General features: G+C 55.6%; 1 protein-coding gene across 1 annotated transcript; it reads left to right on the top strand.

Moving 5' to 3' along the window:
* Nucleotides 1–1,150: 1,150 nt before the first annotated feature.
* LOC102067755 (keratin, type II cytoskeletal cochleal) lies at nucleotides 1,151–11,924 on the top strand. The gene is made up of 9 exons (XM_005495828.4): nucleotides 1,151–1,903; nucleotides 2,618–2,826; nucleotides 5,553–5,613; nucleotides 6,252–6,347; nucleotides 6,990–7,154; nucleotides 7,600–7,725; nucleotides 9,104–9,324; nucleotides 9,845–9,879; nucleotides 10,756–11,924. The coding sequence occupies exons 1-9, from the start codon at nucleotides 1,520–1,522 to the stop codon at nucleotides 10,938–10,940; spliced, it is 1,482 nt and encodes a 493-aa protein (XP_005495885.1). The 5' UTR covers nucleotides 1,151–1,519; the 3' UTR covers nucleotides 10,941–11,924.
* The last annotated feature ends 527 nt before the right edge of the window (nucleotides 11,925–12,451 follow it).

A 12,451-nucleotide genomic window follows, 5' to 3' on the forward strand; every position in this document is an offset into this window, starting at 1 on the left:
GGGCTTGTCCTCACCCAAACCCTGGGTGAAGTCCAGCTCCCCAGTGCCAAACTGGGATTCCTGGAGGCTGCTGGGAGCAGCTTTGCCTTTGTGGCCAAAGGTTGGGATTCACCTGCCTGGGTTGCTCCTCCTGTGCCTCTTGTGTTGTGTGGAAGTGCCTGTGTGGTGATCCAGGCAGGAATCCAGCCTGCTAACAGCCAGAGCCGGGTGGGAATTGCTGCCTGACTGTCAGTCCCACACTCAGCTTCCAGCCCTGCCCTCTCAGGACATGCCAGCACTGTTCCAGCCTGGCTGTGTGAGGCTGGCACTGCCCTGCTCCCAGCTGTGCATGGATGGATGCACGGAGGGATCCCTGTCCTGTCCTCCAGCCCCAGGGGAGCTGCAGGGCATGTCTGTTACACTCCACTTAGTTCACACACAATGGATTTTTTTTTTTAATCCCAGGATCAATTAGGCTGGAAAAGACCTCTGAGATCATCGAGTCCAACCTGTGATGGTGGGAGCCCAGCCAGGTGCAGGGCTGGCAGGAATCCTGCAGGAATTCTGCCCCATCTCTCTCTTCCTGGATCGAATTCCCCCTTTTCTCTCTTTAAAAAGAGACTTTCCCTGCAGCAGCCAGGCTTCTCCTCTGCCCCCAGAGCAGGACGGGTGGATTTTGAGCAGGCTGAGTTTGCAACCAGCCTTATCTCCCTGTCCTGGGGACAGAAAAGCTGAAGGGTGACACTTTCAGGCCAGACTTTGAAATCTCCTGGGGAATTTACGACCTGATAGTGAAGGGTTGAGGCCCTCTGGGACTATTTGAAAATGGTGAAAAGCCTGAAACTCTTTTTTTTTTTTCTCTGCTTTTTCTTCGTAGAACTCCAAAAATTCAAGCAGGGACCCAGAATGTTCAGCCAGGATTTTAATTCTGTCTCCTTTTGAGTGTGGACTAAATGTTGGGTGGGATGCAACCCTCCTAGCCCACCTTGGTTTTAAGTATTTATTTGAGGGATTAGCAGGAGAGGGAAGAGCAAATATGTCCCCCTGGGCAGCAGGCTCTGGGTACTGCTGGCAGTGCCCTGGTTTATATTAAACAGCCAGGACCTGGCGCAGGGGCCGCTTTATCAGCTTTGCGCCGTGCCCAGGGGAGAACCCGCCTGCAGCGCTTCCAAATCCTCCCCAATGTGTATTCCCTGTGTCTCTCCCGGGGCACAGGATCGGGGGATCCTCCCAGCAGGATCGGGGAGCAGGGCTGGGCTCGGCGCACACTCAGGTGCCGCAGGAGCGCAGCGGGGACAGCGCCAGGTGTGTCCTGTCCCTTCCCCGGGCCCTTCCCTGCTGCCGGAGGGTGGGAATGCAGCCAGGCACACCCAGCTCCGAGCCGTAAAACGATCCCCGCGGTGCCCTTGGGCCAAGCCCAGCTTTTCTAACGGATAAAAGGGGAAGGCAGCGGCAGCGCTCTCACTCCGCTGGCCTCCAGCGCAGCCTCTCGAGCTTCGCAGCAGCAAAGAGGCACCCCCGGACCGTCGCTCGCAGCAGCATGTCCCGCTCAGTGACCTTCAGCTCCCGCTCGGCCGCCGGGCCCGCGCTCAGCCAGGTGCGGGTCAGCACCGTGTCCTCCGGCCGCAGCTCGGGGCTCGGCCGCGCCGGCGGCTTCGGCAGCGCCAGCCTCTACAGCCTGGGCTCGGCCGGCAAGAGGGTCAGCCTGGCCGGGGGCAGCTCCTTCAGCGTCCGCTCGGGCTACGGCTATGGGGGAGCCGGCTTGGGCAGCTTCAGCCCCGGCGGCATCCAGGAGGTCACCGTCAACCAGAGCCTCCTGACGCCCCTCAACCTGGAGATCGACCCCACTATCCAGAGGGTCCGCAAGGAGGAGAAGGAGCAGATCAAGACCCTCAACAACAAATTCGCCTCCTTCATTGACAAGGTGAGGGCATGGGCTGGCTCGGAGCTATGGGGGTGCTGAACAGTTGGTGGGACCCAGAACTGGTTTGCTCACAAATGGGGTGAGGATCAGTCCTGGAGAACGTGGTGGGATTTGCCCACTGCAATCAAATAATTCTTAGTATTCGATGTAAAGTCCTGCTGGCATTGCCAACAGAACAGGTTGCCTTGCTCGGGCTGCCTTTGCAGCCCTGATTTACCTGGGATTGCCCAAATGGGGATGCAGGCTGTGCACCCCCACCCCAGCACCAAATCTGGGGAGGGAGAGGCTCCTGGAGGGAGCTGTCCCAGGAGAGCAGATGGAACCAGAGCCTGCCCTGGGTGTTCATGCTGCCCTGCACATCTTGGCTCTCTTGCACTAACTAACCTTGTGTAAATCCCGCTCTGGAATTCCCGAAATGTGAGGAATCCAGCCCTGGAGTTGGAGCAGTTGGAGGGTTTGATGTCAGGGGCAGGTTTCTGTCAAGTGTCAGCCCAGCAGAATCTGCTTTTCTTTAATTCCTCAAAGTCACAAACCAGGTCCCAGAGCAGCCAAGCTCCTCAGCGTGGTCTCCATGACCCTCCTCTGGTGCTTCCATGAAGACCCAAATTCCTGGGTGCCACCCAAATTCCCACCTGCAGCCCAGCCCTTCCATGCCCTGCAGTGCCAGCTCCCCTCTCTCCCACCATCCTGAGTGACCCCTGTGCTCCCTCCCAGGTGCGGTTCCTGGAGCAGCAGAACAAGATGCTGGAGACCAAGTGGAGCCTGCTGCAGGAGCAGAAGACGACGCGCAGCAACATCGCTCCCATGTTCGAGACCTACATCAGCAACCTGCGGCGGCAGCTGGATGGGCTCCTGGCCGACAAGGGGCGCCTCGAGGGAGAGCTCAAGAACATGCAGGACCTCGTGGAGGACTTCAAGACCAAGTAAAGTATCAGTATCCCCCTGATAACAGGGTGGTGGAGCTGCTGGCTGGGCCAGTGGGATGCAACTCTCCTAACCCACCTCAGTTTTAAGGATTTATTTGAGGGATTAGCAGGAGAGGGAAGGACATGGATGTCCCCAGCTCCCCTGACAGGGAGAAGATGTTTTCTGGCCAGGAATGAGGTGTTTAGCTGGGCACAGATGTCCTCGGCTCTCCTGCCAGGGAGGAGGTGTTTTCTGGCCAGTTATGAGGTGTTCAGTCCAGGTGTTTAGCTGGGCATGGATGTCCCCAGCTCTCCTGCTAAGGAGGAGATGTTTTCTGGCCTGCAATGAGGTGTTTAGTCCAGGAAAGCTGCCTGGATTCTTCCTGCTCCTTTCTGGCACCTTGTTCCTACATGGGCTGGTGCCTCCATCCTCTTGGCTTTGCTTTGGGGCCTCCTCAGGCTTGGATGTGGCATTCTGGGGCCTCCTCAGGGCTGAAGGTGGCATTCTGGGGCCTCCCTGGGTTGGAGGTGGTGCTTTGGGGCCTCCTCAGGGTTGGAAGTGGCTCTTTGGGGTGGCTGGAGCCCAAGAGTTCCACAGGAGCTCCCGGCTGATTCCCTGGGCAGGGAATGGAGCAGCTGCCCTGCAGTTCTTCAGTGACTTTTCAGTGTCACCTGGGAGGAGCCCCAGAAGAAAGGTGGCCTTTGTCCCAGCCCGGCCCAGCCCAGCCCAGCCGGGAAATGCCTCTGAAAAGGGAAGAATAGGACGGAGCTGGCAAACTGGATCAAGCAGGAACTGCAAACAAACAGAGCTGATAATCCCCAGGGTGTGTTTAGGGAGGGTCAATACCCAGAGATTCCCAAAGAGCTGCCTGGGAATGATGCTGCCCCCAGCCCTGCCTGGTTATTCCATCCACAGCTGGCCTTGGAATCTTTGCAAGGAGCTGCTTTGCAGCCAGAGGGATTAAACCCCAAAATTTAGCTACATTTCCCATGGATTCAGTCCTAATCTCATGGATTTATTCCTTTAGGGTACAGATCCATGGAAAGCCAAACCCTCTGTGTGCTAACGGAAGGGAAGCAGGAATTAGGAGCTGAGGGAGTGAGGATGCAGTAACTGGAATGCAGCACCTGCTGCTTCCTGTTCGTATGGAGAAAATCTCAGTTATAGGTGGAAAACCTAAACCATGATGTGCTCTCAGGGTGCCTGTGGCCTTTTTTCTATAGGTTTGGTTTCCACAGGAATTCCCAGGTGATATTTAGGGGAGGAAAGGCTCCAGGGATGACACCAGCCCCTAACTCAGGAATTGCAGTGGGAGAGGGTGTGGAGCCAGCTGGGGCCATGCTGCCCACAGGGCTCAGTTCCAAGGAGTGTCCTGGCCTTTCAGAGGGATGTTGGGACAGTATTGGACAATTTAGGGAGAAATTCCTCCCTGTGGGGCTGGGCAGGCCCTGGGATGGATTTCCCAGAGCAGCTGTGGCTGCCCCTGGATCCCTGGCAGTGCCCAGGGCCAGGCTGGACAGGGCTGGAGCAGCCTGGGATAGCAGAAGGTGTGCCTGTCGTGGCAGGGGTAGGAATGGGATGGGCTTTATGGTCTCCACAAACCCAAATCATTCCAAGATTCCATGCTTTACCAGCTCATTGACCAGCTTGGTGGAGCTGCCCCAAGGAGAGGAGGAGTTTGGTGATCCATTCTGGAGGAATTCACTGTTTTTATACCTCTCTCTGCTGATCCCTGGTGTGCAGAGGTGGTGCCTCTGCGTCACTTCCCAGGATTTATTCCTCTGGAATTGCACTGGCAGCTCAGTGACCTCCAGAGGGGCAACGTCCATTGATCCTGGTGTGGATGGGCTCCATTCCAGGTCGGAGCAGGAGGGGGAGGCTTGGCAGGTGAAGCAGCTCCTGCTTTGGAAGGCAAATTCCAGTTCTGGCCATGCAGGGCCCATGTAAATAAAGAGCCTTAACCTGGCAACAGTTCCCAAACAGCCAAAGTGCTTCCTGCTCTGTTCCTTGGATGGCTTTCAGGATTCCCAGATGCCCAGAGCAGGTTGGGGCTGGATGTTTGGGCAGGTTGGGAGTGCACAGACAGGTCCAGGTGGGCTCCAAGATCCGGGTTTGCAAATCAGTGGTGGTCCTGTACAATCTGTGGAGAGGGATTTTTATCTGCTGGAGACCTTTAGGAGAACCCCTGGAGATTTCCAGGCGAGCCCCTCATCTGAGGGTGAACACCTAAAGAATGGCAGTCACCAAGACTGGAATTTGGTGAGGCTTTAGAGGAGAATGAGGGTAATTAATTACCTTTGGCTCTTCCCAGAACAGTGCCACGTGTTCAACACCTGCAAAGTGTTGTCGGCAGTCTGGAGTAGGGAAGTGCAGAGTGGAAGCAGCTCCAGCAAGTGCTGGGATCAGCCCAGAGGAGTTGGAGGGATCTGTTTGTGTCTCTCCCTGAGGGGTTGGTGACAGAGTGGGGGCACAGCCTGGGCCCTCCCCAGAGGAGGAGCAGGAATCTTCTGGAGCACAGGGAATTTTAAGGATTCTGGGGGAGCAGGGAGGGGACGGTTTCAGGTGGTGGTGATGGAGCAGCTCATCCAGAGCAGACACCACTGGTGCAACAGCCCTGGAGGAGTGCTGGGCTGGCTCCCAAGAAATGGAGGGATAGAGAAGAGAGCTGGGACAACCTTTCACTGGGATGTTTCTCCTTTTATCCAGGCTCTAATTTCACAGAAATCCCTTTTGTTTTTGGCAGGTATGAAGATGAGATCAACAAGCGCACGGCGGCCGAGAATGAGTTTGTGGTGCTCAAGAAGGTGAATATCCTCGTGGGTCACAGAACCCTCACACGGGTTGGGTGGGAAGGGACCTTACAGTCCATCCCATTCCCACCCCTGCCATGGGCAGGGACACCTTCCATAGGCCCAGGGTGCTCCAAGCCCCGTCCAGCTCTGGACACTTCCAGGCACAGGGCAGGCACGGCTCTTCCCTGGGACTGATCAGCAGTGTGGGCAGCCCTTCCCCATGTTTGCCCCTACTCACAGTTTACTCTTTGCCCCACTCACAGTGTACTCCAGCTCTGATGAAGCTCTGAGGGGCAGAATTACAGCCAAAAACAGCTCAGGGGAGGCCTTGAGGTCTCCAAACATGCAGGGGAGAGCTGCTGGGTCCCAGGGGCATTGGAGATGATGCCAGATCTTCCTTTGGGATCTTTCCCGAGGTCTCTGTGTCCAACCTGACACTGAACTTGCAAACAGGGATCCAAGGGATCCCCAGGACTCTCAGGATCTGCACTCCAGCAGCGTTCAGTGCCCTGGGAGATGATTTGTGGCCCCGCGGTGCCACTGGGACACCTGGAGCTGGTTTGGGGAACTCCTTTGGAAGCCACCAGAGGCTGGGTGGGCTCAGACATCAAAGCTCCACAATCTCCATGGTTTATTCCTTGTTTTTCCAGGATGTGGATGCTGCCTACATGAACAAAGTGGAGCTGGAGGCCAAGGTGGATGCTCTGACAGATGAGATCAACTTCCTGAGGGCTTTCCACGAGGCGGTGAGGATCCTTCTGTCCTTCAGAGGGGGAGAACAGGGAATGCTGGCTGGGAAATGAACGTGGGGAAGGTGATGGATTTGTTGAGTCTTTCCGTTCATAAGCAAAACTGTGCCTGCAAGGGAAGTGATTTCTCTGAATTCTGTGGATTGTCACAAGGATTTCTCCCTATGTGGGATGGATGGATGGATGGATTGCAGACATTGTATTTGGGATGCTGTTTGTATAAAAACAAGGAAAACAAGTGGCTGGGGGAGGTGGTGCTGTGTGACAGGAATGAAGGAAAGCTGCTTGTTCCAGGCTCCTTCCTCCTCCCCATTGTTTGCAAGAGCAGGGATTACCTGAGCTGGACACAAATCCTTGAGAGAGGTGCTGGAATTTGGCCCCTGCAGGTTCTGCAGCTAGCTAGGATGGGATAACAGTGAAACAAGCAGCCCTGCTGCCAAAGCAGGGATAAACAGCTTCAGCTCTGCTGTTGGTTGTTGCTCTGTGTTTTGCAAGGTTCCTTCCCTCCTCATTAATAATTATTTTGATGCAATTCTTACTCCCCTCCCTCTCCCTTCTCTCCTTGGATTCTCTCTTCAATTGGCTTCCAAAAGAGGGACCCTGAAACCTCACTGATGAACGGGCTTGGTTTTCCTGCAGGAGCTGAACGAGCTGCAGGCCCAGATCTCCGACACCTCGGTGATTCTGTCCATGGACAACAGCCGGAACCTGGACCTGGACAGCATCATCGCCGAGGTGAAGGCGCAGTACGAGGAGATCGCCAACCGCAGCCGCGCCGAGGCCGAGTCCTGGTACCAGAGCAAGGTGAGCTCCGCCCAGAGACTCCTTGGAGCCCTTCCAGTCCCCAAAGGGGCTCCAGGAGAGCTGGAGAGGGCCTGAAGTGATGGGACACAGGGAATGGCTTCCCTGTGCACAAAGGGCAGGGATGGGTGGGATATTGGGAAGGAAATCCTCCCTGGGAGGGTGGGGGGGCCCTGGAATGGATTTCCCAGGGAAGCTGTGGCTGCCCCATCCCTGGAAGGGTCCAAGGCCAGGTGGGATGGGGCTTGGAGTGCCCTGGCACAGTGGAAGGTGTCCCAGCCCATGGCACTGAATGGGCTTTAGTGTCCCTTCCAAGCCATGATTCCATGATTCCATGATCTCCAGCTCTGTCAGCACCTGTATCCCCTGTGCCATGAGGGGGGGGGCTCTATCCTGCTCACTCCCTGCCATCCTCACCCCATCACTCTGTCCCACTGCTCTGTCCCAGTATGAGGCGCTGCAGGTGACAGCTGGCAAACACGGGGATGACCTGAGGAACACCAAGAATGAGATCACAGAGATCAACAGGGTCATCCAGAGGATCCAGGGCGAGATCGAGAATGCCAAGGCCCAGGTGAGGAGCTGCCCCTCTCCCATCCTTCTCTGGCCTCGGAGCTGGGATGTGGCTCTGAGCCCACTGGGGACTGGGGACAGCACTGAGGGAGCGGCTGGAGCTGGGTCTGGGGAGGGTCACTTTGGACATTGGGAAAAGCTTCTTCCTGCAGAGGATGTCTGGCACTGAACAGGGGCTCCCCAGGGAATGGTCACAGCCCCAAGGCTGCCAGAGCTCCAGGAACCTTTGGACCACACTCTCAAGTGTTGAATTTCAGGGTTAGTGGGACTTTTAGGGTTGTCATGTGCTGAGCCATGATGGTCCTTGTGGGTCCCTTCCAGCTCTGGACAGGAAGGAATGTTTGCTCTCCCCTAACATTCTGTGATGGTAGGAATGTTTTAGGGGTCTGGGTGTCACACAACCCCTTGCACTTGGTGATTTTGGAGATCTTTTCCAACCTTCACAGCTCCACGGTCTGTAAGAACCATTCTGGGGGGCCTGCACTGCTCATCCTGAAGGATTTTAGTTCTGCAGGGGGAGGGAGAGCACTGGGACCAGGGTGATCCTGCCAGGAAGGTTGGATTTGGGAGAGGACGAGTGGAAATCACCCCTGGGACACAGAGGGGCCCCCACACAACCCTTGTGGCCTCCTGTTCCTGGGATCATTGTCCACTCCCTTTCCCAGCAGGGAACACCATGTTTGGGCACACACACACAGATTTGGGGAGCTCTGTTTGCTTTCACTGAGGTCTTATTGCTTTATCAGGGCCGTGGCTTAGGCCTGGCCTGGAGCTCCCAAGGCTCCAGATAAACCTGGTGATTCATCCCGGATTATTTGGTTTCAGGGCAGGGAGGCTCTGGCACCAGCCAAGAGCTGTTCTGGTGGGGCTCCCTTGGACAAAGGATGCGAGCACAAAGCCTCTAGGGAGCCCTTCATGCCAAACATGGGGGTTTGGGAGGTGTGGGGGCACAGCTGAGGGTTCCTGGGGCCTCACAGGACTGGTCTTGGGGTGGGTGTGGGTGTTTGGAGCACCAGGTGTGCTCCGGTCCTGCCCACATCTCAAATGCAGAGCTCTGAAAAAACTGGGGAAATTAGCAGAGAAAACCTGAGCTTTCCTGAACCCCAAGGGATCTGTGGGATGTGGGGGAGTGGGAAGCTGAGGATCACCTGAAAAAAGTGTAGCCAGAGAGAAACTTGGTCTTCTTCTGGGAGACCTCGGAAGGAGATGAGTTTCCATCTCCATCCAGAGCCCAAGAAAACAGGTAGGGATGAAGTCCCAGGGATCCAATTGAGCTCCAGATCCACAAAGGGGTCTGGGCAGCAGAGCCCGAGGTTTGGGGCCCAGGATCCTCCCCCAGGGATCGGGAGCCCCCTGATGTGGCCGCTCTGTCCCTGCAGCGAGCGAAGCTGGAGGCGGCCGTGGCTGAGGCTGAGGAGCGCGGGGAGATGGCCCTCAAGGACGCCAGGGCCAAGCTGGCCGACCTGGAGGATGCCCTGCAGAAAGCCAAGGCTGACATGGCCCGGCAGCTCCGGGAGTACCAGGAGCTCATGAACGTCAAGCTGGCCCTGGACATTGAGATTGCGACCTACAGGAAGCTGCTGGAGGGCGAGGAGAGCAGGTGAGCACACCTGGGGGGACTGGTGAGCAAAGATTCCCTGGATTCCCTCTGGGAAGGGTCCTGGGAGCGCTTTGCTCCCTTTGCCTGGGAACACTGTGAGAGCCCAATTCTGATTTCCACAAGGAAATGCAGACAGGGAAACCTTTGGAAAACTGAGTTCTGGTCCTGGAAATGCTTTGGCTGAAGAGCCAAACTGGCAGATTCTTGGGGAGAAAAAACCTGGGGAAAATAAGCAAAGAATGAAAAAACTTGGTTTCCATCATGTTTGATGCTGTGGCAGAACATTTCCAAGAGGAAATCCCTGTGGGATTAGGACAGAACCTCTGTGCTCTGTCCTCCCCCCTATGGTGATAACAGAGCTGGGAAAGGCAGGGCTGGAAGAAAGCCCTGGAGGGCCCAGGGATCCTCCCTGGATCAGGTACAGCTGGAGCAGCAACTCCCTGCCTCTGTCCTCCTCCTCCTCGAGCCCAGGACCAAGGAAAGCTGAGTTTAATCCCTCCCCTTGCCTTTGTCTTTTCAGGTTGGCTGGCGATGGAGTTGGCAACGTCAACATCTGTGAGTGGATTTTGTTGTTTGTCGCGGTTCCACCTCACTCTAAACCCTTGGAAAAGGGGGCCCAGAGTGTCCCAGTTCACCCAGTTCAGCCCCTCCTTAGAGGGAGCACCCTGAGGCTGGGGGTGGTGCTGGGGCTCCATCTTGAGCTCAGCCCCAACTCACCCGGATACAAAGTGGATTTGGGGCCAAGTGATCTTCCTTTCCTCCCATTTTTGTATGGATAGAAAAGCTCTAATGGGAAATGCATTCCCTGGGTTGGGAATTGCTGCACAGGTGATGGCAGAGGGCATTTTTCCAGCTTGGGAAGTGTTGGATCCTCACCTGGCCCGGACCTTGGGCAGGAGCTGCTCTCTCAGGGATGCTCCAAACCAGTGGCTCTGATTTTCAGCCACTTAATTCCTGCTGGGAATTGGGGAACCACATTCCCACAGCTTTGGGGCACTGGGAGATGAGCTGAGTGTGTTTGTGAAATGGGATTCTCCATGAATTTTCTAGGGGTTCCCCATGAGTTCTCCAAGCTCAGGGAATCCTGAGCCAGGTTGGGTGATGGAGTGACAGGACAAGAAGGAAGGACTTCAGACTGAAAAAGGGGATGTTTAGATGGGATATTGGGAAGGGAATAGATGGGATTTAGATGGGAATATTGGGATATTCCCCACCTGTGAGGGTGGGCAGGGCCTGGAATGGATTTCCAAGAAGATGCCCCATCCCTGGCAGTGTCCAAGGCCAGGCCGGACAGGGCTTGGAGCAGCCTGGGACAGTGGGAGGTGTCCCTGCCGTGGCAGGAGGGGCACTGGATGGGGTTTAATGCTCTTCCCACCCAATGGATTCCATGGCTGGGGGTTCCAGGTGCTCATGCTGCTCCTCTCCCCGCAGCCGTGGTCAGCTCCAGCGGTGGCGGTGGATATTCCAGCTCCAGCGGGCTCCTGGCAGCAGGGATCGGAGGCCTCAGCCTGGGATCAGGAATGGGCAGCGGAGCCCTCGGCTTCTCCTCCGGCGGCTCCTCCAAGTCCTACACCATCACCACCACCTCGTCCACCCGGAGAAGCGTCAGGAAGTAACTCCGAGAACGGAGCTCGGCATTCCCAGCACCTGAGGGAAACCGTGGAAAGAAAAGCCTTGGAGCCTTTTGCAGGACGAATTGGCTGCAAAACGCCTGCAGTGCTGAGGCCCTGCCCATGCCCTGCCGGGGCTTGATCCTGCACTCTTGGGGTTCAGCCATTCCTCTGGGAGCAGGATCAAGCCTGAGGGGTGAAATTTACCCCGGGATGCAGGTGGGGTATCCCTGCTGTTACCCTTGTGCTTGGTACCCCCTGCTCCGAGCTGGATTTCACCCTTGGAAAGGCAAATCCCACACTTCTGCTGTGCTTCTGCAAAAGACCAGAAGATTCTAAATCCCTTCTAATAGGATTTGGAAGACTCCAATCCCTCAGGCTCCTTGGCCCCTGCTGAGGGCTCACCCAGGGTTGGGTTTTTTTAAATATACCAGGAAGAAAACAGGCTTTGGTCTCCCCTTATTTTCTTTGGAAATGGGCTCAGGGTTGGGGTTCAACATTCTCCTGTGACTGAAGCTGTTTCTGACCAAAGGCAGCACTGACAAATTGATTTCAGGCTCCTTGTAGCAAAATAACTCCTCAAGAACCTCCTAAACCCTTTCCCTCTCTTTAAATGAAGCCCAAAGCTTGAGGGATCTAAAGCTACTTCAAATTCCATGGGAATTGGGAGAAAAAAATCCCTATTTTTGGGTGTCTCTGTTTACCACTCCCTATTTAAGGGTATTCAGTGATATCTGGAGTCTCCTGCAGTGAGGGTTCAGTTGATGCCCCATTCCCAAAACTCCTTGTTACTGCCAAAATGGGTCTTCAACACACCAGGGAAATTGTTGTTACTGCAGTAGGAAGAGTTTTTAGGGACCTAACTCCAAGGACCTGCTCCCAGTTTTTGTGCTGATGTTCAGCCCTGCCCTGGCATTGGGGTTTGGGTTGGATTTTTATGCTTTTTATGTCTTTCATGAATCGTTTATTAAAGTTTCCCTTTTAGCTGCATGTCCGGTCTCAGCCAAGTTCTTTGTGCTGCCCTGGGTGCTCAGGAGCTCTGGGAAATATGCAGGAATCACCTTCCTGCCAGGTCTGGAGCCTGCCCTGGCTCTGGGGGCAGGCTTTGGGGTTTGCTGCCTGCACAGCTCAGTCCTGGCTGGATTTTGCCAGCCTAGAATCTGGGCAGAGGGATGGGGGAACTTTGTTCAGAGTCATGGTTTGAGCTCAGGACTGACATAGAATCTGGTTTTAATGGGAGGGACGAGTGGGGTTTTAACCCTTCTTCCTCCTGGATTACAAGTTGCTCCAGTATCAGGAAAGGTGGCTGTGGAATTCTCAGGAGCAGCAAATCTGCCCTCCCTGCAGCAATTCCCAACATGGCTGTGCTCACGGGGCCCACTGTGTTCCCAGCTTCTCACTTGGTCCGTGGTGCTCACAATTTCTCACCTGGCCCTGGTGATCCTGATTTCTCCCTCCAGTCTCTGGACCATCTGTGCCAGCCCAGCTGTCCCGGGTTGCTGCCTGCAGTGACTCTC

Source organism: Zonotrichia albicollis, chromosome 33 (assembly GCF_047830755.1).
Source record: "Zonotrichia albicollis isolate bZonAlb1 chromosome 33, bZonAlb1.hap1, whole genome shotgun sequence".
Lineage (NCBI taxonomy): Eukaryota > Metazoa > Chordata > Aves > Passeriformes > Passerellidae > Zonotrichia > Zonotrichia albicollis.

Bases quoted from the DNA above. Each gene is read 5' to 3' on its own strand.
- LOC102067755 (XM_005495828.4), top strand. From the start codon at position 1,520: ATGTCCCGCTCAGTGACCTTCAGCTCCCGCTCGGCCGCCGGGCCCGCG. The intron at 7,155-7,599 runs GTGAGCTCCGCC...GCTCTGTCCCAG, and splicing joins AGTCCTGGTACCAGAGCAAG to TATGAGGCGCTGCAGGTGAC. The intron at 9,325-9,844 runs GTGAGCACACCT...TTGTCTTTTCAG, and splicing joins CTGGAGGGCGAGGAGAGCAG to GTTGGCTGGCGATGGAGTTG.